At 39.3% G+C, this 27,765-nt stretch overlaps 1 protein-coding gene across 5 annotated transcripts in view; it reads left to right on the top strand.

Moving 5' to 3' along the window:
• The window catches only part of RGS12 (regulator of G protein signaling 12), an 87,929-nt gene extending 69,062 nt beyond the window's left edge, over window positions 1-18,867 (top strand). For 2 of the 5 annotated variants that reach the window (XM_033060744.2, XM_033060742.2), the window contains exons 13-16: window positions 824-888; window positions 1,414-1,567; window positions 4,143-4,760; window positions 18,226-18,864. In XM_033060744.2, coding sequence (XP_032916635.1) covers window positions 824-888; window positions 1,414-1,567; window positions 4,143-4,760; window positions 18,226-18,587 — 1,199 coding nt within the window. In that variant the 3' untranslated portion in view covers window positions 18,588-18,864. Of the gene's footprint in view, window positions 1-823; window positions 889-1,413; window positions 1,568-4,142; window positions 4,761-18,225 lie in introns of those variants that run through there. The other 3 variants (XM_033060740.1, XM_033060739.1, XM_033060741.1) reach the window with 3 other exon arrangements.
• The last annotated feature ends 8,898 nt before the right edge of the window (window positions 18,868-27,765 follow it).

The following is a 27,765-nucleotide window of genomic DNA, read 5'->3' as shown; positions in this document are numbered from 1 at the left end:
AAGATACAACAGTGTCTACAAAATAGTTGATGCATGAAACAGGATGGAAAAGATTCAACATGGCCTTTCAATGGTCTTTTCTGCTGATTTTCTTTTTTAAACTAAAATTCTGAGAATTGCAAACTTAATTACCAAAATGTTATAATTATTTGATCTAAAACAACTGAAAATGTAGTATGTAAGTGAAACTTCAGCATCTTTTAACTTTGAAACTCATGTCAGTGTGAGGAAAATCTGAAGATGGGAAGGAGATTCTGGTAGGTTTTTATTCTAAGTATCAGGGTTATCAACTGTGCTGACTCTTTATTTTCTGAGTACAGTAATTTCACAAGTATAAGGCACACCGGAGTATAAGACGCGCTTCCGGGTGTCGGCAAATTTCCAAACTTTGTCCATGTATAAGGCGCACCGGCGTATAAGGGGCACTCTTTCTTTTTTTTTTTTTTTTTTTTCTGCGAGGATCCGCGTGCAACAAAGTAATGAATTAGTAACGGAATTGCGTGATCGCGGGATTTATTGGCTCGGCTCAGGGCCAGGCGGGCTTGGCCCTGCTCGGGGCTGCTGCAGGCTCACACTTCCGGATTGGCAGATTTCCGAACTTTGTCCATGTATAAGGCGATCCGGATTATAAGGCGCATTTCTGGGTTCGGACCAAAATTTTAGTCAAAAGGGTGCACCTTACAGTCGTGAAATTACTGTACATGTTAGAGCAATTTTAAAGCAAAATTCTGTTGTGTCCATCATTGTCCCTTAAATCTTGCTTCTTTGGGGAATTATGAATCCCTAGTTACAGAAGGTATATTTTTATGTTCAATGTTTACAGAGAAACAAAGGGGCGTGTTAGTAAAACAGACTGCAACTGTATCTTCAAGAAGTCAAGGATCTACTGTAAGTCTTCTGCAACGGTTTTTCTCCATTAGATCATCTTCTGTTTCCTTCTAGAATTCTATATCAAAGGCTGCATTCACACATGATTTTGAATCGGCCAAATTATGTAACTAGACTGAATATAGCTGTAATCTGTCTGATATTTTTCCACTGTCAACAGCATTTTTTTTTGTCAAGAACTTTATCTTCATGATGAATCAGTTAACTCTTTCACTGTGTTGTGTTTGTTGTTTTGTGTCTCATTGGCTTATCTATGTTTGAAAATGATTGAACTACTTTGTAGTTCAAAGGCCCTTTCTGTTATGTGAATTCTTCAGAGTAAACAATATTATATTTATTTCTACATTTTTTGGGAGCTGCTATGGCAAATGCTCTTTGCCATAATCAAGACTAAACTAAAATGTTTGTCATGGTGTTAGAGAAATGTGTTTCCAGAAATAATTTTCCTCATTCCTTTAGGCCATATTATGTATAAAATAACAGAACCTGAATGTCAGTAGTACCTTAACTTTCCTTCTAATGCAGGGAGAGGGAAGAACTCTAGGAAAGTCTAATTCTATCAAAATGAAAGGCGAAAATGGAAAAAATGCTAGGGAAGTCCGGCTGTCAAAGAGAGAAGACTCTATTGCAAAGATTGGGAAAAAAAAATGTCAGAAAATAAATTTGGATGAAGCAGAGGGTATGTGAACTTTCTAGCTTACATATTAACATAAGTAGTCTTAGAAAAATTTTGTGTGTGTGTAGGTACCATGTGTTTAATAGTGTGTTGTGCAAATCATAGTCATGACCATTATAGTCTTGTTTGGTGTGTTTGAATTGTCAAGATTCTGAAGCTGAAGGTAAAATCTTAATACCTAAACACCGTTGTAGGTGCTCAGTGGGATTTTCAAAAGTGAGGGGTACCTAATTCCTGTAAAATAAAAAGGAATTAGTTACTCAACTGCAGTTGAACATCCCATTTGATACTCTTTGTAAGCTGTGTAGAAGCTTGGCTTTCTGTTCACATCTATATAAGTGTTTGACAGGCAATGTACTCAGGTAAGAATTTTTGTAAGTTTTCTACTGAACTCTGTAACAGCCAGGGCAGTGCAGTCTGGCTGTGGAGGAGATGTGATGGGCAACAGGAAAACCTGATTCAGCAAATGAACTGAAAAGTGTTTAGAGGTAGAAATAAGCAGAGGTTATTGGTAATCTTGCATTTCTTGAGTCCTGTTTTTACCTTTGTAACATCTTAATAGTTCTGGTGATATCACTGGAAAAAATCTCATAGGAGAATTTGCTTTCATATAGAAAGATGTCTATGGGCAAAAGAGAAGTAAAAACGATGTAGCACTTAGAAATTTTGGCATAACACCCCGTGCCCTAGGACATGGGCTGAAGTGATGGCCTGTCTGTCAGCCCTACACGCTCCTCCCTATCTTCCCATGTAGAAAAAAAAACCCTCAAAGGACATATTTGACGCACAGACTAAAATTTACTGCTGAAGTTACCCCATATGCATATCCAAAACCTGGTTATGCACATTTATACAGCAAATGAATGTTTACCTGTGAATGTTCATCTGTGAATAAATGTCCACGGACGAGAACTGAAAAAAAATGCAATGACTAAAACTTCTACTGCAAAATAGATGTTTTCTAATATAAGTGTCATTACAAAATATTAGTGCATTTTAAATTATTTTCTCTTGCTTACTCTTTTGTTAACTTGTTTTCCACATTTTAATACTTTCATTTTTTTTCCTAGGACTGAGTAAAACATTAACATAATTTGAAAACTTCAGAATTCGAGGCTTTCACATTTTATTTTGAGTTTTGTGAAATTTGTCTAAGTTTGGAAAATGCGTGCCAAATGTTGTAGACTGTTTTTTTAATGCAAAAACAAACAACTGTTCTATGAACTTTGAAATTTCAGAAACATTTTTGTATGACACATCTTAGAAATGTTGCATGTTTTAATATGCCTACCGCCATTTTGCAAAACTTTGGCAATAAGAAGCATTTTGAAGCTTCCATCTTGGCTACATTCAGATTTTATGGCATTTGAAAAAGCATGTTAAAAAGTCATTCTTACTAATACATTGCAAAGCCTGCCAAATATGAGTAGAAGATTTAGGAATAAGGTCATACAAGTGCAAGTGTATGACTGTATTATGCTAAGTTAAAACTAATGTTCTATTGCTTTATTTCTTTATGGCTTTTGCTTCAAACAGTATTTATAAGCTGGGTTGGAACTCTTGATTTTAATTAATCTGTTGGAGATGGCCTTTTAAAGCATCTTTTAATATTCTGTAGTTAAAGTGCTTTCTTCTTGAAAAATTAGGACATGCAGAGACCCTATATTAAGAACTACATATTTTTATATGTCTATGTTTTGTACCAAAGAGTTTGTTTATTGTTGCAATGCTTCTTTTTTGAGGAGTGGTATAATTCTTAGCTTACAATTGATAAGTTTCTTGTTGCCAAGTTTTGAAACTTTTTAGAACAGTGTTGATCTACTATGAGTATTATTTATACATAGAAGCATATTAAACCATTGGATATCATTAGGGACATGATCAGAAAATCACTTCTAATTGTGTTAAAACCTCTTTAAAAAGCTGCCCCATTGCTTTTGATAATGGTTCCTTGGATGATTACTGACTACCTGTAAGCTACTGATTCACTGCAGCTCCAGGTAAAATGGGGTTACTTAAATCATCATCTGATCATACCCTGTGATGATAACATCCTGGTTTAAAACTACATCATGAATCAAATTTAAGCTGTGATAAAATAGAATTACTCTGAGAGAAAGTCAATATAACGAGGAAGTTTGCAACATTCTGAATCTTTGAATGTTCAAATGGCATGCTATTTTTGAGTTAAGATGGGTAAAACCCATCCAGAATATAAAAACGTGCACCCATTGTCTGTAAGACTAGAGCCTTGTTTTGTATAGAGAATTAAAAAATCCGGCGTGTGTGTACAGATTTATTAACTGCGTAAAATAGAAGACGTGTTCAAGGCTCAGTGGAATGCAGCTGTTCTAAACTGCAAAACTCTTACAATAGCAATGCTGATGGTCTTAATTATAGTGATGCTAGTGAACATTGCTGCAATTGAAAAAGTTCCTAATTAACATGGGATCTTATTTCAAGGCAGCATTGAAAGAATTGAAGATCTTCATGGAAAATAAATGTGCTGAAAATGTACGTTTTAATGGCATTGCACTTTCTGACAAAAACTTGTCAATTTTGGGTTTTTCCCCAATAGAATTTTTTGAACTCATATCCAAAGCACAAAGTAACAGAGCAGATGACCAACGTGGACTGCTAAGGAAAGAAGACCTTATTCTTCCAGATTTTCTTCGTTTACCACCCACTGGACCAGAACCATCCTCATCTACTCCCGCAGGTCCTAAGGGCCTCAGCAAGCGAGCTTCAAAAAGTGATGGCAGTGATGGATGTACATCACCCAGTGGAAAACAGGAACCCGTGCAAAACTTTAATGAAAATTCAGTAAAGAAAATGGGTTACTCAGAAAACAAACATAAGTCTGCCTTGGCAGCACTCCACAGCCAGAAGACTTTCAGTGTTCCTTTCAGTCCTCCCTTGTCTCCAATTCCGCACACACAGGAGAACAATGCCACGGTGTGGAAAAGGCAGTCCAGAGAGCTGCAGGCTGAAGGCATTCAGATGGTAGATGATGAGAATGTGGCAGACTTGACTCTTGTGGCTGAAGGAGATATCAGCAGCCCTAACAGCACTTTGCTACCACCACCACCGCCAACGCCACCGTCAGACATCAGTAAACTCACGGAAGCCAACTATCCACCCCCAACTCCTTTTGCAGGTAATCAGGAAAAATCTGGATATCAAAGATCCAATTCAGGTATTTCTAGATTTTAATAGTCTTTCTTTTTGTGTGAAACTACTTTTCCTTGGCACTGTTTAATCAGTATTTGGCACCCATTAAAACGACAGAAAATTCTCTCTGCACCTTAATTTTATTTTATTTTTTAACCAAAAAAAAAGAAGGAAAACAGATTTTAATTGCCTTAGTCTGTTCTAACTGTAATACTTCTGGTTGCCTTTAACAATGTACTTTTGTTTGGATTTGGCATGTAACCAAATATGGCCACATGCAGACAAACCTTTGAAATACATCCACGTGCTATAATTATCTCATTCACCCTCAGAGTACAAAACAGCACATCAGCATTTTGAGCTCCATAGCACTGTTGTGTTCCAGATTTTCTGATCCATTTCTCATAATGAGATACATGATTAGGGTTTGGAAGTTTAAGTACTTTAACAAAAACCCTAATTATGTGTTGAAAATTGCAGTATTGTTGATGATTAAAATTTTAAATGGATAAGCCTCAACTTAAAATATATTTCACTAATAAATTTGATATTTGTGACTAAAAATAAAAATGTTATTTTTTTTAATCCGTACTTTGCTACACAGAGAAATAGATTGCATCTATCACACTTTCTCCCAGAATATTCACATATTGAGAAGCTTTCTATTAGATAATTTTAAAGAAAATATGTGACTTTTTTAGGATGTAAGTTTCATGGTCTAGCAATATCACAGAGCAATATTAGCCAAGGCTCAAGTATGGAATTTCTTTATAAACATGGACTCTAATAATAATTGCTATTACCAGAAACAGGATTTTGAAGACAATGGGTGTTGTGACATTGGCATTTTACAGTCATTGAACTGTGCATTTTAATGTAAAATATAAGAAGAGGTATCTATGTGCTACATTTATTTTTGATGTTTCACAAACATATGGTGCCATATTTGTATGATCACATTTCTTTGTGATGTGGGAATATACATTTTAATTATTTATCTTTTTACACAGAGTATTTGATACTGTTCTTTATCTGTATGGTTGATGATTTGTAAATACTTCTTTGGTTGTTGGATGCTTATAAATGGCAATGCAAATTATTTCATCCTCTTGGTATTTTAAAAGCCAATTCCTTTATTAGTAGTATCTGAGAAATGTTCTATAAACGCTACCACTTAATTTCTGAAAATGAGTATTGGACAGACTTGTAACCAGTGCCTATGAATAACAGAACCACAAAATGTACTTCAGACATATTGATGTATATATGCATAGATTTGTGTTGGTGTCTTTCTGATAATATGTCAAGTGTACAACATAGGTATTAATTTGCATATTTTTCAGTGAGAACTGTTAAAAAAACCATTTGCACTTAAAAAAAACTTCATGAATTTACAATATTTTAATGCATGCCATAAGTTTCTGTGTAACCACTGAGCTGTAGCTTTCCCTTTTCCCACTTTCTACTTTTTACTTTGTAGAAATCTTTGTGTAGTTTTCACATGTATTTTGTATCCTTGTTCTCTCAGGAGTAATAAATTCTAGCTCTAGTTACGCAAACTGGTTTTAAGCTTTCATTTTCTTCATTATTTTAAAATTCTGGTTCTGGATTAAGATTCTGATTGAAATTATAACAAACAGATTAATAGATATGAACTAGCAATTACCATGAGACAAAGCTGACAAATGTTAGATTTTTAAATAATTATACATCAAAGGTCAAATACTGTCTTGAAATGCTGATGGGTCACATGCAAAATCCGTAGCATTGGCGTGTGCTCCAGAAGCCAGATAAGGCAAGAGATTTCTTTTAATTACTCATAACACGAACTCCTGAAAGGAGAATTTCTTCTGTCTTTGGGTTCTTGGGCTAAACTTTATATTCATTACTTTCCTTCTTATTTTAAACTAAAGCAACTCTTCCCTGGTCTTTAAGAAGTGAGCTGGTGATCTCAGCTCATTTGGTGTGTAGTAACCAAAGTAACCACCTCTTTATTTGGTATCTTGGGTAAGAATGAGGGGTTGGTTGAGTGCTGGAGACCACACTACTCTCTTCACTGTTTGAGATGGGTCCTACCTAACAGCTCTGTGAAGCCTAATTTAAAATAAATAAATAAATAAATCTGCAGAGAGGCTTGTTGTGCTGTTAACTAGGTCTCATTGTGTTCTGGGGGCTGAAAATCCAGTTTTTCCAAAAGTCACTGTGTTCCCGCATGTTTGTGGGTCTCCATGAAAGAAAATTAAGCAGTTGAAAGTTCTGTAGCAGTTCCCCTCCTAAAATGATTCAGACTTTTTCACAACAAATAGCTAATACCCTTCATATTGAATTGGTTTTTTTTAATGGATTTTAATTAGCATGCATTCCAACTAATGTTCTCTACTTTCAGTGGTGATTGTGTCTTATTCTGTCATAGTCACCCATGAGAATTAGTAATCAAACTAATTTTGAAAACTAAAAATCTAAATTTCTTTTAGCTTTCTGACAAAACAGATTTATTTTTTTTAGGAATAACAAAAATTTTAAAAATGCATAAAACATCTTTTTTTACTACAATCTTATTGCACATATTAACTGTATTCTACACTCCTCTCACAATGCACTACTATTTAATGGGAACTGTATTCTATAAAAGAACGGTGATTTTATGGAAAAAATGTGGGCTGAAATAAAACTTTTCTATTTTCATGATTGGAGTTTGCATGGAAAGGCTGTTTGATGATGTACACAATGATAATAAAGACTTCTGGAACCTCTCTCCGGTCAAGAATCGAAATCTCAAAGGACTAAATCATTAATAATGGTTGCTTTTTTAAGTGCTTTAATGGTTCTTCATTCATAACCCCTATCAATGAAAATCGCATTTCTGATTGGTTTATTCCATTAAAATGTTAGGATATAAAGAAAAATAATGACTACATAATTTGAAGAGGTCTCTAGTCTTGGTTCCAAATTGACCAAAAGAAAAATGACGTGTGTGCTTGCCCTGCACAAGCTGGACCTATAAGTGCTGGGAGAAGGACTGGGAGGAGTGAAGGGATCCCTCGTGTTCTGTAGAGGGCAATTTGCTGTTGTAGTAAAGCCAGGCCAGTGTCCATCCCTCTAGTGGGCAATGCTTGAGGTTTTTTCCACCTGATCTAGAAAACGAAATCTGAACAATGGAAGGCGGCAAAATAAGGTTTGCATCACTCGGAGCTTTTGAGAACACATTTTCAAACTCAGTTCTTAATTTCTGAAATAAATGAAATGTTTTTATACCGTGTTAATACTTAGCTGTGAGGTAAATAGTAAATCAGTTAGCAACACAGGAGTCATTACTGATTCTAGTTGCGTTACTCATCAAGAGGAAATGTCTTTGTTTTGAATAAGCTTGCTAGTTCTGGCAAATTTCCCACTTTAAAAATCAGAGGTTTCTGGAATCTGAAGACATTCTTTCATGTCTCTGCATATAATGGTGGTCCCCATCTGTGGAAGAAATAATTATTGTGTGGTGTGATTGGCTTGAAGTAATGTATTCATTTTTGAAAGTGTTAAAATGGCAATTTAATCTCCTTGGCTTTTTTTGTTTGTTTGTTTTATTTTTCTTTTTTTAATTGCCTGGTACAGTCTGGGTACTTTGAATGTTGTCCAGTTTTTCCCAAGGGATTGGGCACATGCATTAGCCAAGTGCAAAATAGCTGCCATGGGGAACGGCAGCCTCCCAGACCTTTAGTCTCCTTAAGAACTGCGAGTACAGTAATTTCAGGACCATAAGGCGCACTGGACTATAAGGCGCACCCTCCAGGAGTCGGCAACTTTCGCAACTTTGTAGATCAGATAAGGCACACCGGACTATAAGGCACACTATTCTTTTTGCAGCGAGGAGCCGTGCAGCGTGCAACAAAGTAACGAATTGCTGGCAGGTGCTCAATTTGCAAACATTTTTCAAAGATCGGTGTAGCCTTTAAATGCAGCCCCAGGTGCCCTCCCCGTGCAGCGGGCCCCGGCACTCCTGCCCACCCCTGGCGCCGGCTGGTGCGGCTCCCGGCTCCCACCACACGACTGCGCTGCATCCCGGCTTCCCCTCGGCCGGTGGCGGCGCCGCTTCTCGACACTTTCCCATGACGCTTTTTCGCCACTTCTCGGTGCTTTCCCGCGTCGCTTTTTTGCCGCTTTTCTGCGGCTCTTTGTCGCCACTTCTTGGCGCTTTCCTGCAGCACTTTTTCGCCACTTTTCGGCGCTTTTTCGCTGTGCTTTTTCGCCGCTTCTCGGTGCTTTCCCGCGGTGATTTTTGCTGCTTTTTGGTGCTTTCTCGCCACTTTCCTGTGGCTGCGTCACTTCTCCCCAACCGGCGACCGCGCCGGTTCCTGATTTCCCCCGCCCGGCGGCCGCAGCTCCCGTGGTTCCCGACTCCCCCCGCACGGCCGCAGCTCCCACGGGTCCCGGCTCAGCTCACAGCTCGCACTTCCGTGTTCGTGAATTTCTGAACTTTGTACATCAGATAAGGTGCGCCGGACTATAAGGCGCACTTCCGGGTTTGGGGGAAAATTTTAGTCAAAAGGGTGCACCTTATAGTCGTGAAATTACTGTATTAAGCCACAGGCCTTGCACTGGGTTGTTTATTCAGCAATCTTCCACTGGTCTGAGTTGTTCATGATGTTTTTTGCCTCTACTACAAAGTAGCTGGGCATTTGGTCATGATATCAACTGGGCTTTTTCAAGGAATACCATTTCATCTTGAAGCAGGACAATTTGTAGCAATCCAGATTGAAGTGCACAGACTGTAGAAGATCTGAGTCCATCAAATTGTTCTTCCTTCTCTTAAAAAAATCCCTGTTGGTTTTGGGCCTTTTTTTTTTTTTCCAACTAGGATGAGAATTATTCTCAAAATGACGCCACAGTTAGAGTCAGTGGAATTGTCTGCCAAGTATGAAGGTGGGTTTTTTTTGTGTTTTTTTTTTAAGGAGATGTATAGACTAGATCCAGGAATGCAGTTGAACAGTTTATTGAAAACTACCTTTTAACAAGCATATAATGTCATTGGTTAAGATAGAGAGCCAGCTAGGGAAAATAAAAGCATGGTGAACTCTTGGTAATTATGCTTTAATAAAATGTCTATTGAAGTTAAAGAATTAATTTAGACAGTCTAAAGTGATGCAGCTTTTTTTTTTAAGAAACCATTTTGTTTCTGAAATAGATACACACTTGTACCCTCAAAATAAACTTGCTTCATTTCTTATGGGAAAGGAATCTTTCAGAAATTGAATAGTTCGTACCAGTGCTAGGATGTTTTTGTTGTGAAAGATAAGTTACGTAGAAATAAAATACAGGGTAGTCTCTCAGAGTGTAGGACTGGCTGTTGTTCCCAAAGCCAAAAAAAAAAAAAAAAAATCCATTAAACTGATTTTTTTTATTGTTCACAGAGTGGATGCAGTACTCCACAGCTGAAGAACTGTGATCAGACAATTAGAATAGAGATTATGGTGTTTCTGTGACTTTCACTTTTTTTGGCTACTAAATTTTTGCATTCTAATGGTAATGAATTCCAAGTGCAAAAAAGTTTGATAGTTAAGGAGATTAAGAGCAATCACATGTCTATCTTCAAAGTTTGAAAAAAACCTTTTTTGTAATAAATTATATCATATTTTACATAACTAATATTTTATATAATCTTTTAATTTGTGTAGCATCTTTTAGAGACAGTCTAGTGGTATTCCCTGTGTAAATCAAGATAACCACATTAATGAAAGCATAAGTAAAATTTAAAGAAAAGGAGGTGATTTTGACTTAAAAGATGTAAGAATGATATAAATGATTTTAACAAAGGTTGTTCTTCTGAAATAACTTACATCCTTTACTGGTTCTGTGTAAATTTATAGAAGATAATTGGATTCTGGATCAATATAAATAAATACTCATGAGAATCCAGAAATACTAAGGCAGGATGTGTTAATCCTCTTTTAATCAGAGCATGATGAAATGGGAGAAATTGCCTGCAGTACATGTTGTGATCAACAACAAACACAGGAGGAGAGTTTAAAGTAGACAAACGGGAAGCAAGGAAAACCTTGGGGAATGATTATTTGAAATGTAAACTTATTTTGATCAAGCAACAAGATAAACATTTTAGAAAGAATTGCAGATTTTATCACTGACTGGATGAGATGTTAGAAAAATGACAGCTGCCCTTTGAACCAAATGCACATGGGCTAAACCCAGATCCATGCAAACCTGTGGCAGCATTTGGATGATGAAATGAACTTTGTTGAATTATTGGTTGAAATGTAACCGGTAGCCCAGCAAAACCACATTTTAGACTTGCATAATTGAAAAATAACCTAATGAATGGCAGATTAAATTAAAATGGATTCAAGTAATTCAATCCACTATTTCCCAACATAGGACTCTCTGTAATAATTAAACCTGCTGTTACTGACCACTGATGGAAAACCAAAATGAAGGTTAACAATAAATGCTGGAAGATCACACTGAGGGTTGAACATGTATAGGCTGCTGCAGAGATGTTTTATCATGTCTGCTGCTTGGAAAGTTGTCAAAAATTGTTTCAGTTTTAGCAGTGGAGAAACAGAAAGCTTGAGCAAATTGGACAGTGTTACATGCGTGCCTGGATCAAAATTCAGAACTTTTCATTGAATTTATTCTTAGGCTGCTCCTGGCTTTTAAATGACACTGTGTGCAGTTCCCTTCAGCTGCTGTTGTAGCTGTGTACATGAGGGGTCCCTGCCTTCAGCAAACACAGTTGCACTGCTCCCTCTTTTGCATCCATATGCCACTGGTGAGCTCCCTCTTCCATGTGATATTCCAAATTTGTCTTTCTGGATAACGTTTGGTGCTTTGTTCTTCTTGTGAATGCTTTGGAGATGAGTGCAATGAAAGGATTTCCATCTGCCCGTTTCTAAACTTAATGCTGCAAATGTATTCCCAAAAATCCCAGGAAAAAGGTAAATAAACTGGTAATGTGGAATATTGCTGCTTTGTAGAATAACCCATTTCCTGGCTCGATGTCTTCATTTTACTGAGTCAGATTTCAAGGCACTTAGCATATGCTGCAGTTGCTGTTTCATCATGCAAGTGAAATTCAGCATATAAAGTCAAATTGCCTTTGAAAAGATTTAGCATAAACTGTAGGTAGGAATCTTTTATTAAATCCACTTTCTCCTCAGTGTTGTATCAATTAAGAGATAAAAAGAAGGAAGCTGCCAAAGAAAATTTAACCTGTGGTATTCTAAACCTTAAGTGTGAAGTATCCTTTTCCCTTCAGAAGCATAAATCACTTTACAAACTTAAAAAAAAGATTCTTGCAGTAGTAACAGTATGTCAGCCAGTGTGGAAGTCATTCATCCACCACTTAAAAGAATCCATGTGTGGGAGGGTTAAAGTGTAGAAGCAGTATTTCCTAACAGTTTAGGACAGGAAGGGATAATTCTCTCTCAGAGTGAAACTGCCAGATTATGTCCATGTTAAGGAGGGGTTACTTATACTGATGTATTTCCAGGACCCTGAAATGAACACCACTACAGAAGTGACCACCACAGGGCTCCTTTTTTCAGTCTCATGTAAGAAAAGGCTCTCAGGCAGTGTGGTACCACCTTGGCACAGGCTCCATGGAGTCAGAGACTGGAACAGTGTCTGCCCAGACTCCCATGTTACAGCACACCCCAGAGCCTTGCTGCTTTAGAGGCTGAGAATACTGATTACAGTAATTTCACGATTATAAACCGCACCATTTTGACTAAAATTTTGGTCTGAACCCAAAGTACGGCTTATAATCAGGTGCGGCTTATATATGGACAAAGAACGAAAAGTTACTGTTTTAGTTTGGAGGACAGGTGTCTGCTGAGAAAGGCAGGAACTTCTCTTTGAAATGGAGAATGTAAACCCCCTCTCTCCAAATTATTATAATTTGGAAATCAAGGGGCTTTCAGGCAAAAATATGGAAATTAGGAATAACAGTTCTTTACTAGGGAAATTAAAATAGAAATACAGTACTACAAAGAGACAAACTCCAAACCCTGACAAAGTCAGAGTACAACCTGACACCCCGTCAGGCAGGGTGTTGGTAGCAGTCCCATTAAATGGTGGCTGCATCCTCCTGCAGTGACAGATGTGATTCAGTTGGAGCAGTGCTCCTGTACAAGGTGCAGTTTCCCTCCGGAGGTCCAGTGGTGATGTGGAGAAATCCGATTTTCCACTGGAGTCCAGTGGAGAAAGGGGCTCCCTTAGTGTCCCAAATCCTCTGTTTTTATCTTGGTAAGAAATGTTGGGCTCTTCCCCATGGCTGGAGCAACTTCCAATGGGATGCAGTAATTTTATCAGTCCCACAGTGGGACTCAATGGCCATTAGCAGAAAATGACTCACTGGAGGAAGGATGGGTTGTGAAAAGATAAAGAAAAATGCCCTGCCTGGTTTCAATGGATGGCCCATTAGCAGATTATCTGCCGTTGAGATAAGGATCACTGTCCCCACCCTCAACAGATGGTGATAGAACAGATACCTTTTATCACATTCTGTATTGTAACATGCGGCTTATAATCAGGTGCGGCTTACGTATGGACAAAAAACCAAAAAGTTGCTGAAACCCAGAAGTGCGGCTTATACTCAGTGCGGCTTATAATTGTGAAATTACTGTACATTTGGGGGTGGTATGTGTCTGTAAATCACCAGTTCCAGGAATTGCCCCTGAAAACTTCAGGGTTTTTTTCACAGGAGTTATATTCTAAGTTTTATGAAATACTTCAAACAGATTTTTATCTGCTCTAAGTCAGTACAAAGTCATTAATCTGGAACTCATTCCCTTTAACTGAGATCAGATCCTCTCTGGCATTAGAAGTTAAAGCCTGGGATCAATGGTATGAAAATCAGCAGGACATTCTTGTTATCTTTCAGTAGAACTGAGAGCCATCTAAATAGTTAATGGTTTTGACAAGAACAGTCGAATTTTAGCAAAGGTAGAATGATAAGTGAAACACTCCATTTGCATGAAAGACATTTTATTAAAAATCGTAGCTAAAATTTAGCACATTGAAAATAAATGAATTTATTGATTGTGGTATAGAAACAATATAAATGCAAGATGTTGTGAGTGCACCTTTAAGTCCCCAAGCATCTCTATTAGACTTAGGGTTGTGTGATCCTGTCACCTACATTTGGCAGTTAATGCTGCTCCTGACATTTTCAGGTTTTTTGTGACCCCCATCTCTGTGTGGAATTTGGCCAAATGTTCCCTGAACTACCCTTATTCCTGGTCACAATGTCTTGTGATCTTTTGCTTAGATCTTAAAGTTTGATGAATATTTTATACAGAAGAAAATTTCCCTTTTTCTCTCTCTATAAAGATAGTTCTTCATAATGATAATCTTAAATTTGGGGTGCATGAGAATAATACATAAAATCCAGATATCACAAAAAGGGCAAACTTGGTAAGAGAAATGAGATCAGCCAAAACAGTCCCTGGTTCTAGTCACCTTTGGAAAAAAGCAGATGTGTGCAGCTAAGCCTTCTAAGCAGTTATTTGGCTGTGAGTCTAACACAGCAGATCTCTGGTTTAAAAACAAAAGATGACTTGCATCTTGCTGTCTTTAAACCAGCAGGACCATATTAACAGGATCAGATGCACAAGAAAATTCCCTGAGAGCTGTGTGGAATGCTTAGCAAGGGAGATTACCAATAGGTGTGATTCACCTGTGTGACTCCTGCCATAAGCAGTGTCTTCCTCTCTCTACTGAAGTTAGGTAGGACATCTGAGAGATTAGATTTTGGAAAATGTAATAACATTCCTGACATGCTTCAAACATGGCAAAGCATCTGCAGAGCTCTCTGTGGAGGTATGCATCACTTCAGTCAGGAATTATGAAGAGGAATTTGACCTGGGAAGGTGCTCTGCACCTTAGATGGTGCCCTGCACAGCTAAGTGTCTTCAGGTATTTGTTGCTCAAAAAAAACCATGAGACCGGTGCAAAGGTGTTAGAAACTTCATTGGAACCTCATTATAGAGCTCCACATGCAAATCTTGATTCTACTGAAAAACTTGTGGGATGCATTTATACACAAGCTGGTTTGGCAAATCCTGCCTATTATTTGTGTTAAATAGCCTTGCTCCATAAAAGCTTTTTCTTAAAAAAGGGAGGTTAAAAGTTACATTGAAATGTTCTTTTTGTGTAGTGCTACTTTTGAAATCATCTTCCTGTTTGGTGAAGATGTGCTAAGATCTTTTCTACTGTGACCAGAAAAGTGAAATCATCCTCACAGTATCATCCCTTAGTAATTCCATATTCTTTTGAATTGGTGTTTTAGACAAGATGTTCTCTATTACTGCCCTGCCTCTAGAAGTAATTTATTTGATGCTACAGAGAAATTGCTCCTGAAAAGGACAGAAAAATATGTCTTTAATGCGGATGTGTTCTTGTTCAGATGAGCTTATGTCTTGTGAAGCCTGAGAGCAAACATTGACTTTATTTTTGCTCTGTTCCTATTAGACAACTTGCACACCCAGTTGCTTTGTGTCGTGACTCAGTGACACCATAATTCCAAGACTTAATGGCATTTCTGATATTTAACTGTAGAAGAACTTAGCACCCAAATAAATACAGGAATACTTCCAGCAATACCTTCCATAGTGTTCCTCAGCAGGAGTTTCCAGCTCTTTCATCTCTCGTACCCTGTTAATGCAGGCTGTGTCTTTTGACTGTGGAAAGTGTTTCAACATAGTCCAAGTCAACAGATATGAGACCTTCCACCCCAATTAAAGATATTCCTTTATGTGACATTTTACAGGAGGATGTATTCTCAGTGCTAGGACAGCTGGGTGACTCATGCTCTGTCAATGCCACGTATTTGTGGTAATTTGTCATTAGTAGGCATTTCAGCAATTTGTAGCTCTTTTAAAGCAACTTGAAAGGAGAGTCACAGGTCTTCCTCAAAGGGCGTAGAATAGTAGATTAAAGAGATCAAGACAAGAATTCTGTACACTCATGTTAAGATAAGCATTCCAGAACAGAAGAATAGCATTTTGCAGCACAGCCATGCAAGCAGCTGTTAAAATTTAGCCTATGTTCACTTTCAGTAGGGAGATTTAAACACAAAGTGTAATATAGTCCCATTAAATGTTAGCTGCAATTTAGTAGGCTGGAGTCATGCTGGGCTAACAGGGCTGGGAGCTTTCTGCCTCTCTCTGCTCAGCTGATTTGTTTGGAGTTTGATCTAATTCCTCTGAAAAAACAGCAAGCCTTACTGATGATACCCACATTATTCATGTGGGGTTTCACTGTAGCTAAAACACGAAGCATTGCACTACTTAGGATTTTAACTTATTTTTGTTAAATAGAAAGCTTTAAGCCTCAAGAAGACCCTGGAGTGATTTGATTGAAACTGTATGAGAGTGCTTTTTTGTCTTTTTCATTTGCATTTCCTCCATTCTCCTTATCAAAAAGTTCTTGATTACGGTGATTATACATGGAAATTTCTTTTCCTTGCATAAAACTGTACCAATCACTTTGTGGAATGAACACAGATAAAATATTTGAAAGACAGCTATGGGATTTAACCACACCAGTTTCATGGGATTTGTGTGGCTAAAGGTGCTGGTCAGACACTTGTGGCACAACATTTGAGAATGCTTTGGGTAAAGCATGTTGGATAAGATGGTATCTTTTAGAAGATGGATAAAAAGATATGGAAAAAGGGAATTAAATATGAAAAGGAAGTCTCTACTCAGGTCTGCTTTTGTTCCTTGAAAGTTTCTCCTTTTTTTCCTGGATCTCAGTTTGATCTAATGAAAGCAGTTCTCTGTCTCTGAAAATGTTGCCCCTCTTTATATCATGATGAGGGGAACATCAGCTACAGAAACCATGTTGTTAACTGTGGTGTGACTCTGAAATCAACTCCTTCACCCTTCCCTTCTTGCTGCTGTTGACACAACCAAATCAGCTTTTGAATGTTTGCTTTAAGAAGCTCCTTGTAGTTTGCAGGGTCACCCCTAACACAAAACTGGATTTTGGAAGCTTGAGGGTTTAAACTACAGCTGTCCTGGGGTAGTGATGACTTTGTGTAGTGTAGAGAATAGGCCTGGATCTTGGCAACTGTGGTTTTAGATGTAACTCAGGTGTTTCTTGAGTGTTCAAACCCTCAGACCTGAGTGGGTTGTGCAGCCCTTCAGAGGGACCTCGACAGGCTGGAGAGATGAGCAGAGAGGAACCTTCTGAAATTCAGCAAGGGCAAACCCAGGGTCCTGCTCCTGGGGAGGAACAAACCCACGGAGCAGCACAGGCTGGAGCTGACCTGCTGGAAGGCAGCTCTGCAGAGAAGGACCTGGGGGTCCTGTCCATGGCCCAGCAGTGAGTCCTTGTGACCAAGAAGGGCAATGGAGCCCTGGGGTGTGTTAGGAGGAACAGCGCCAGCAGGTCAAGGGAGGTGATGCTGCCCCTGTGCTCAGCCCTGGGGAGACACATCTGGAGTGCTGTGGACAGGTCTGGGCTCCTCAGGAAAAGGAGCTCCTACAGCAGGTCCAGCAAAGAGCTACTGAGTTGGTCAAGGGTCTGGAGAATCTCTCTTAGGAGGAAAGAATTGGGGAACTGAGCCTGTTCAGCCTCGAGAAGAAACAACTGAGAGGAGCCCTCAGCAAGGTTGATAAATATCTAAAGGGAGGGTGACAGAGGATGGAGTCAGGCTCTTCTCAGTGGTGCTGAGCTACAGAACACGAGGAAAGGGGCAGAAACTGATGCACAGGAAGTTCCACCTGAATATGAGGAAGAACTTTACTGTTCTGAGCACTGGCACAGGCTGCACAGAGGGAGTGTAGAGTTTCCCTCCCTGGAGATATTCAAGAACCATCTGGACACAATCCTGTGCCATGTGCGCTGGGCTGACCTTGCTCGAGCAGGGAGGTGGGATCAGATGTCCCACTGGTCCCTTCCAGCCTGACCCATCCTGTGATTCGGTGATTCTGCAAAGCTGTTTCTTTTATTTGTGTCCTGTAAATTGTGGCTCATTACTCTATTGCAGTTCAGGACAGTGAACTGCAACTTCAAATAATCCCTTATTCTGCTAGAGAATTAAGCCCTAGCCAAGTAAAAATACGATCTCAGCAGGGTCCTGAAGACCAGTTCAACTGAAGGAACATCTTCCTTTCTGCTCCAGGGGAAGGTCTATATTCTCCTCCTTTGCCTTTGGGTTTGCTGATGTGAGAATTGTTTTGTTCTAGAGGTGTACAAAATTATAGCAAGTAGTTATTTTTAATGGGGTCTTTCTGAAAACTCTGAAAAATGCTATATTAAGACAGATACATATTAGTATTTCACATTTATCTTTGAGATCTAGTGTTTAGTTACCTACATGGAACATCAGTAAGTCTCTGGTGGATGAATATCCCAGCTGACTACCGTTAGGGCCTCAGAGAAGGTTGCAATATTGAAAACTGCTGAAACCAGAAGATACATAACTCTCCTGTTTTGTTTTGTTTTGTTTTTGTTTTGTTTTGTTTTAATTCTTCTGTTAGGTGCAAACAGAAAGAAAAATTACTCACAAGGGACTTCAGGAAACTCCTGTGAGCAGAGCTCTCACAAAGCAAAGCCCAGCAGAAGCTTTAACCCTCCTGGTGTGAGAGGGACCCCTGGGATGGAGCTCCCTGTGAACAGGATAATTGATGTGGATGGGGTCAAACTGGAGGACTCTGGCACACGCTCCTGTGACGATTCTGAAGGGAACCTCAGCTTTGAAGGTTATATCTCTGAACTGAGATCTTGCCAAGGGAGGATGAGGACTGGAGTTTACAGGACGTCAGATCTTCCATCTCTGATAGCTGTCAAGACTGAGAAGAATAAGGCCACTGAGAATCAGTATAAAGCTACTTTTGTTTAAATATCTGCTTTTAATTAAATTTTCTGGTATTTTGCTTGGCAGCAGCAGCAATAGAGACATGTCTTAGAGACATGTTTCTGCAAGATGTAAGTGGTTTTCAATATCCACTTGCCTTCAAAGAGCCTCCTAGAGACTGACACTTCTGATATGGATTGGAAGCCCTAGAGTGAAAAAATAGTATTCCAATGAAAGTATTGAACTATTTGGTTTTTCTTTTTTTTCCATTTCTATATTATTGTCCCTGGGATGATTCCACTGAACAGTGCAATTAAAATTATGATTTTGACTCTACCTTTCTTGTCTTTATTCAAGACAAACTAACTTTAAATTCCCCTGTCCAAACTTTTTATTTAAATCATTTCAGTTTTATCTTCTAGTGGTTTTCCTTTGTCTTTAGGATTCCCTGTGTTTTAGTAGATTTTTGAACTGTAATTAAAATCAGTTACTGGTGTAAAAAAGATGAGGAATATTTTCTTATTATCTTCCTGTCTGTCTCATAACATTTGGGAAAAGGTCCAAGTGGAATTCAGTCTTGTCTACTGCATTGCCTGGATATATACAAACAGACCATTGTTATACAAGCAGCAAGAAGCAAAAAACCAACAACAACCACAAACCAACAAAAACCAACCAAACAAAAAACCCACCCAACAACAACAAAAAAACCCTAAACAAATAAAAAATTGTGAATTTGCTGTGCTGGGAATAGCAGCTGCTTTCCTAACCAACACCGGTGGTGTTTCCATACCAGAGATGTATATCTAATTTCACAGTGGTGTGGTGGTCACTGGTCCCTCCTCATCACTGCTCTCAGTGCCTTTTAACTTTGGGGGAAGGCAATTTGGTTATTGCCCTTTTGATAAGAATTCTGTGCCCCTCATTCTTCTTGTTGTTCATTTTAGTTTCAGTTAATTTTCTAGCCTTAGGTGGAGTTCTGAGAAAGGAAAGATATTTAAGACTGTTGAACAAGTTGGTTTTGCCACCTTCTCCTTTTCCTCCATTAGCATTTCTTCAGGAGAGGTTGTAAGCCTGGACATGCAGAAGGGTACATGAAGAATTGAGAGTGTTGGAAATCTGCTCACCATATTGAGTGATATACAGAGACTTCTGGGGGTTCACTGGTTTGAAATTATTATGAGAATTAAAAATTCATGCTGCATATCTCCTGGACTGCAGATCCACACAGGCACTGGGTCTAAAGCATCAAGGTAAATATTGATTAATTCCTCTTTCTCTGCTCCTGAAGCATACCAAGAATCATGGATTTTTCTGAATAGCTGAGAGTACTGGATGCTGTCACTTAGTTTCTTAAACTCAAATGTGTAAGGTGAGAAAGAAGGTATGTATGATTTTGTAATCATAAATCAAGATTCCTAAAGCTTAATGTTTAAGTGTTAAATCAAATACTCCAGTGAGATTAAGAGATATAACACTCATTAGCTTTAATACTTTATATTTTTTCTACTGGTAAGTGATTTTGCTTTTGATATTGTGGAAAAATCCTTATTGACATTAAACTCAACTCAGAGTAAGCTCAAATGAAGGTATATGCAGTGAAAATAGCTATACTTTAAAACTTTCAAGCTTTAAACTAATTTTAGAGTCATGATAAAATTGTGGTGGTATAATGGTGATACTAGAGATTTGCAAAACACAGCAGGCAGAACATATCCCAGAGATGTGAAAATACTGATATATTTATCTATTTTTAAAGAGCTGTTTTTTTAATTTTAAATTTTTTTTTTAGTATTTTGCTAATAATTGCCCTTGAGCAGATATTTCTTTGCCCAGATAAATGGGTAAATGGCCATAATTTTTTTTCCTATCTTCTGGAAAATTAATAGCTTCATTCTAATCAAAACTAAAATTACAGCAGTCAAACTCAAGAGAGGGCTTTTTGACCTGGGATTATGATTTGCACTGTTTTTGTGGCTTAGAAAATAAAATCCTTACATCTGATGGATAGAAACTTGAAATTCAAATGCAGTCATTACAGTCTTTATTAATCTCTGATCAATATTTTAAATGAAAAAAGGTTGCTTATCTTAAATTGTGCAAGGGCACTCAAGTGAGCAATATAGAATTTTTCCTCTGGAAAAAGAGACAGCTGAGGGGAGATGCAAGAACAGCAGAAAAACCTTGAGTGCCATGGAGAGGGGGATTGATTTTCACACTCCTTTCCAATGCAAGGATCAGGGGCCATCAGGTGAAGCTAAGAGAAGCCAGGTGTAAATCAAAGAGCTGCTTCTCCACCCTCTCCTGTTTTCTATCCCCAGGATGCTGTGTTCAGAAAAACAAGCAAATGGAAGTGCTGCTCATAAATTCTGAGTGCAACAAAATGGATTTGACTGTATCAAGGATTCAAAGGGAATTTGACAGCATGGCAGCCAAGCTGTGTGCAGGAAAATGAAGGATGTGAAAGAATGGAGTTTTCTTTAGCACAGAGAAAACTCTTGGCATAATGCCTGGAAATCCTGTAAACAAAGGGACGTGGGAAAAGCTGTTTCTCCCCATGCCACACTGTCAGGCCAGTTAATGGCAGATTGTTTAAAAGAATGACTTCTTAGCTAGAACTAATAGAAATTAATTCCTTAGACTTAAAAATCGTTAATAATATTAGCTTTCCTCTCAGTATCTGGCAGAATATGAAAGCTAAACTGGCTGGAATCAGGAATTAATAAAAAGGAATGTGGGCAGCCTGTCTCTGGCTGATGGTTTCCAGTATTTTACTAGGGATGTGGTCTAGTTTTAATTTCTGTGTGACTTCAACATTATGATTTTTGTCTCCTCATACTGTGATTTACATTACTAATCAAATCTGCTTACAGTTAAAAATCAGCCTCATTGAAGCCCTGCTTGATAACTTGATCTTGTATCTTGCCAGTTAGTTCCTAAATATAATAGAATTCTAGCTGACTTTATTTCTCTTTTATTTTTCCCAGTTTTTCTGTGTGGAAACTCCACTTCTGCAGGGTTACACTTTTGTCTTCCTAATCCCATGATGATAAATAAAAAGGGTATTTCCATCCTTTTAGGTGGAAGAGGGGGATCTACTGACCTATGTCAGTACTCAAACCTGAAACTGCAACAACCAGTGATAAAAAAAAAAGTCCAATCCCAACACTCAGAAAATCCTGCAGCATTCCAAATCTTATTTAATGTAGCAGTTGTCTTATATTTCACTTGTTGTCATGGTATCTGATTTTCAATTGTAGTGGTTCAGCCTCATTGGTTCCACAAGTCACACTTTTGTTTTGGTTTAATTTTAAAGGCTTTGTGAAGAATAGAAAATATACATATAGACAAACTTGCAATGAGACTTCCCCCATAGGATTATTGTAATTTTGTGCCTTGTCAACAAGTCTGTGATATAACACACATGCAAAATAAGTCACTGCACAGTTTAGCTCTGGGAGGCTGTGTGACAAAGAACTGAGGGGTTATGAAGAACATAAACAGGCTTTGCAAAGAGACTTTGCAAGAGCTTCACTGCTCCGTGGGAAGGAGCCAATACCTGGCTGTATTGTCCTTTCTCATGCCCCTGGAAGTCTTCTGGGGGCTATTTAATGTCCTTGAAAGATGCTGTGTCCTGGCGCTGCTTCTCTGCTGGCAAATTTTAGTTTCTTTATGCCTTTGCTGTAGGTTGAATTGCATTATTGCTGCTCTCTTCTGATGATGGAATTTAATGTTCTTAACAGAAAACTTCTAGAAGATGTGCCTCAGCTGGCAACCTCCTTGTCTCACTGTAGCAGAGATAACCAGGACTTAGGAGCATATTTTTATTTTTTGGAAGTAGCTTGATTTTTGCCACAAAACCGAAACCCTTGCCAGTGGCTGTCTCTCAGCAGCAGCGCTACTGCTCACCCCAGCCCTCTCCAACACAGGTTCAACAGCAAATTCTGTCATTTAAAATGGTCTCTCTTAAGGTACCTGCTAGCTGGGAGACAGGGAGAGTGTGTGTGGTAGTGTGATGCAAACACCTGGAGGCATCTTTTCACAATTTCTCAAAGATTTTGAAAAGTTTCCAAGGGCTCAGTTAGGCAGCAGCAGCTCCTTATCGAGGGGTGTGAGAAGCCAAACCAGGTCTGAGGCACCTCCCAACTCCCAACCACAGGGTTTAGAAATGACCCTATTTTCTGCATGAACAGGCAGATTTCCAGGCTTTGTGGGATTGTTGCAAACCTGTGTGACAACAGAGCTGCTCTGTGGATAGTGTGGGTGTTCACCCTGCAGCAAAACAAGTGGCACATCCAAGTGCTTCTCTCTGTGCTCGTGGAAGAGCACCCCAAGTTTAGTGTGGTGGGGTGAGATTTGTGACCCCTAATCCAGTGCCAGTTAAAACACAGGAAAAGCTTTCACTGATCTCACTGAAATATTTCCTTTCTGTAGACCAACTGTCACTTTTAGCCAGGTTACTCTTGATTTTTTTTCAGAAAAAAAAGAACTGTTGAGAAGTGCTGGATGATCATGTCTGCAAGTTGTGCCTGCATTACTCAAAACATTAGCAAATCCAAGATGTTGCACATGAACCAACATGCTTTCTGCACTAAAAATAAGGAAATGCTTTATATTTTTTGTCCCAATTGATAAATCTGTTGTACAGTCTAAAATGCTGCTGTAAATAATTTGGTTTGCATCCTTCTGTTATTTATAGTTTTGTCTTTAAATATCTGCGAGATCAGTTTCTAATATGAAAATGCACATTGCTTTTCTTTCTCATCCCTTGTCTCCCCAAAGTATTAAGAAATCCTGTACTGCACAATAATGTTTATAGAATCTTAAGTGTGTCAAACTCATTAAAATGTTAATTGTGTATATAGTAAGTAAATAATTTATACCACTAGAGCTGATAATATTTAATTGATATTTAATTTCAATGTAGGGAAAAGATGTGAAAAATATTTTTTCAGTTATTCTGGGAACTGCTGCCGTTTAGACATTGCAGTTTAAATGCAAGTATGAGACAACATAAAACTCACATGCATTTCATTAGATTCTGAAAAAATATCTTCTTAAACCTAGCCTACATAAAGAAGTTCCTTTAAAAGAGGATTGTTAAAAATTCTTGCCAAATATTTATATACCTTAAAAATAGCTCATCCTCTGGAATTTAATAATAGTAGGGTATGTTTTTAGCCTTTAATTATTTCCTTTTGCTCTATTCTAGCAACACAAAGGGATTGCAAGCCTGAATAGCCAAATGTTTTCCAGGTACAGTGAAATCCTTCTGGCTTCTTGTGTGCACAGTCTTGGTGTGGTGTCTATCTCTGTGTGGTGTCTGGGGGACCAGTGCATCAGAACTGCTCTGCCCTTGCTGCTACCACTACTAAAATGTACTGGTGCTCTATCTACCAGAGAGAGAGAGAGAAAAGAAAGGAAGGGAAGGAAGGAAAGGAAGGAAGAAAGAAAAAGAAAGAAAGAAAAGTTACAGGGGTCCAATGCCTGTGTAAACTAAGCTGTATCAGTGACACAATTGTGCTTCAATCCTTGAGAAGTTCCCTTCTCATCCACATCCCTCTCTGTGCTTGGAACAATCTGTGCCAGAGCAAGAGGAACACAGAAGTCTAAGTACCAATAGTGGAAAATAATGACTGATGGGAGTGGGATGAAACCTGTCTTCCAAGTCCATGTATTGCAGTTTCCAGTGATAAATGTGAATCCCTGCAGGTACACAGAGCTGCAAAGCCACTGGAGCATTTCCATCGGTGCCCATAGCCTGTAGCAAAGTGTTGGGTGCTGTAAGGGCATCCACCCACCTCCCTGGAGAAGGTCCTGGAGTCCAAGTTTGGGAAATGTATTCTTAAATACCTCGTGTCTGCCTTGCCAGAGAACACCAGCCCGTTCCTCATTTGCATGCAAAGATCTGCTCACAATCTCAAAACACTCTTGAACTCAGTTACTGTGCAGATTCACACCTCAGTTCCAGAGCAGGCTGATAAACCAATGAAAGGCCAGCTAGAAGTTCATCTGAATAAAGCTTGGAGTGGCACATTCTTAGGCCAGGGCACAAAAATGAAATTAATGCTTCTCCCTATTCCTGAAAGAGGTAACTGGGGTCCTTCTTAATGATTTGAGGCGCTTCTGGAAAGATGGGACCATGTGATGAGGAGAAATTTAAATTACTGAAATTACTATTCTCCCTTATTTATAGATTTGCACATGAATCCTTTTCAGTTGCCATTTGCCATTATTTATCAGTATACCAGGAATATGAACTCCCTCACCACCAAGAGCTATGTAACCTCAGCCTCTTCCATGATTTAAAAATGTCCAGAGTCAGTGCTATGACCAGGATGAAGCAATGCCTGGCTGAGATCAGCCCTCTGTAAGCAGAGCAGTTAGCTGAAACTTGTTTGCAAGCAGGAGATAATCCCTGGTGGTGGGACCATATCTCTGATCTCGCCCTTGCTCATTGGAGTGTTGACTAAAGTTTGTGTGTTAGAAAATCCAGAGCAACACATGCTGCAACTTCATTCCCTGGTGAGATTGTGGAGGGAGGCAGATGTTCATCTCCTGTGGGAGAGTGCTGGATGGTGAGGCTCTGCTGGTCTTGCACCGCCTCCATCTCCTGGAAAAAGCTGGATGTCCCATTGCATCTTGCCTGTTTGTCTTATGCTCTTGTGAGAAAGGACTGACAGATGTATGAGATCCTGCTGCCATTCATTGCAATGACATCAGCTTGTACCATTAAAACACCCACTCTGTGATGTCATAAGACGTAATTTTGCTTGCTAGACACTCTGTAGTCAACAGGATTTGACCTCCTGTTTGCAAAAGAGAGTCCAGTTTAGTTCAAAGTATACTTAGCAGAGCTGATATGAAAGACATTATTTCTCTTTTAGGAGAACTCCTTTGGGATCTTGCCTTTAGGTAGACTTTAGGTGTCTACTCCAAAGCTGCCTTTGTATCCTAAACATGGGTGTTACTTTATGCATTTGTTAGGGATGTAATTAATACTGTCTGTGGATATAAGGAATTGTTTGTTTAATACCTTCCTGTATATAAAGGATGATTTGTTTAATCCTTTAACTGAAACATACTTTTGTACAGGTGACTCATACCTTAAATTTAACACTTCTATATTTTCAAGGTCTCCACTGCCTCATCTGTGAGCCTTGATACCTACCTCAGATGTAAATACATATGCAGGAGGCCCCTGAAGCTAGGTGGGGTGACTCTCATCTGCCAGTTCCTCCTGATCTCTGAACAATGTAAGTCAATGACAGCTCAGATTGTTTCAGCAGCAATTACACAGAGCAGCAATTACATTTCTGCAGCAATTACAAGGAGTGGCACTGGAAGTACAGGAAAATGAGGAGGAAAAAAGAAAGAGAAGGAAATACAGCAGTGATATTGACCATGTTGTGAAATCTTTAGCCTAAGCCTGTTCTTGAGGATGTGAGCTGTACACAGTCACTTCTGAAGTCAGGATTTGTGCAGTGGGGAGAGGGGCTGCTCACCAGAAGGGAGCCCAGGTTATTCCTGGAGCATCTCTGCCTACCTTACCTTTAGGAGTGCAGGGAAAAGGGCCCTGGTGTTTTGCCAGGGACAGAATCCCTATTGATTTGTTGAAAAAAGTGTGCATCAGTCCCCAGCAGGATGATATTATGGACTGGTAAGAGCAGAGGGAGATGACAGGGGCATTGGTAGAGTTTTTGTATGCAGTGAGAGGGCAGCCCTGCTAAGGGACACTGTCCCTCCTTCCAGGAGACAGCCTTATCTCTGCCTACTGATACATCATCAGGTCTCCCAAATACACCCCAGGGCATGGCACTGAGAGCCAAGGGTCCTTTCCTTCACAGGAACAAGACCTTGGCATCAGGGAGATTGAAGGGAGAAGCTTGAGGAGTCCCTTACAGATTTGCCACTAGATTTGGGGTGCACGGACCCCAGGGAAAGCCAAGGCAAACACTGTGCTAGGTCAACAAATGGACAAATCTAGGCTGAGTATCCCTATGATGATATTGAAAATCTCAGTGTCCAAGCAGCTGTGCTGGCCCTGGGCAGCTGCCTCAGCGACCCTGAGGGATGGGAGCACTCCCTGCACAGGGCACAGGTTTAGCAGAGGGCACCTCTTTGGCTTCCCCTGGTCACCATGGCCACAAGGCTGACCAGCTGGTGTCAGCTGGCTCTTCAGCCCTTGGCAGAGGAGTTACCTGCACAGCAGAAAACAACATCTGGTTATACACACACAAATATACTCATGTACACACACATATCAAAACCATACAGAAAATGTAAATATGTACATATATATACAGGTTTCCATACAGGATACTATTAGGCCTGCAGTCAGAGTGGTTGGAGCATTATTTGTGAACTCTGCTCTCCATCCTACCACAGGAAATCACTCCAAGGTCCAGGCAGGCTGTGGGGCTGGCATCCTTCCCAGGAGGTTGTCCCTTCCTTGTTAGTGCTCTTTCCCCTTCAAAAGGGAAGACTTCAGCTGCCTTCAGCTGCAGAAGTGGAGCCACTTCCCTCACCCATGCCTGACTTACAGGCCATTTTAAAGTATGCCATGGGGGCGTCTAATATGCTAATGAAGGAAGTGGGTGGAATTGCAGGAATTTGAGCACAGCTAAAAATGTACATGCCTAACAATTGCAAATCAGCCTGTGCTCAAGTTACCTAAATGTGTTGGCATCGGTGGAAGGTGGGTGCCTCCACACCTCTCCTTGTCAGCTTTCAGTGAGTACAGAGCTAAAAAAAACCCCACACGCCTCTGTATATGGGCCCACTGTTTCAGCCAGGGTTATCAGCAAAGGTTTGTACCAAAGTCCTTGAAAAATACAGTTACCTACTTTCCACTCTTATTCATGCAGTAGGAGGAAGAGTCTCTTCATGCAAACACACCCTCGACTGGTTGCAGGCATAGTATTTTAGATATGACATCTGGGTGTAACAGAATTAAGAGTTATCCTGAAATGGACTTCTAAAAGCTTGTTTAGATGGGGGTCTGGGATGTATAAATTAAGATTCTGCACATTGCAGATTGTAGCGAAGCTTTAAATCACTCACAGATTTGTGTGATTAGGAGTGTAAAAGCACAGCTCAGTTTTGTTTCTGCAGCTGAAGCCCAGCTCTTCCTTTGCTATATTGATATGGTTTATTTTTTCACAGCAGAACTAAGGTATTTTTGGATGCATCAAAAAAACATCTATAAGCACAGCTGCAGGTA

This window comes from Catharus ustulatus, chromosome 5 (assembly GCF_009819885.2).
Source record: "Catharus ustulatus isolate bCatUst1 chromosome 5, bCatUst1.pri.v2, whole genome shotgun sequence".
NCBI lineage: Eukaryota > Metazoa > Chordata > Aves > Passeriformes > Turdidae > Catharus > Catharus ustulatus.
This window is presented reverse-complemented; position numbering and strand designations above follow the sequence as displayed.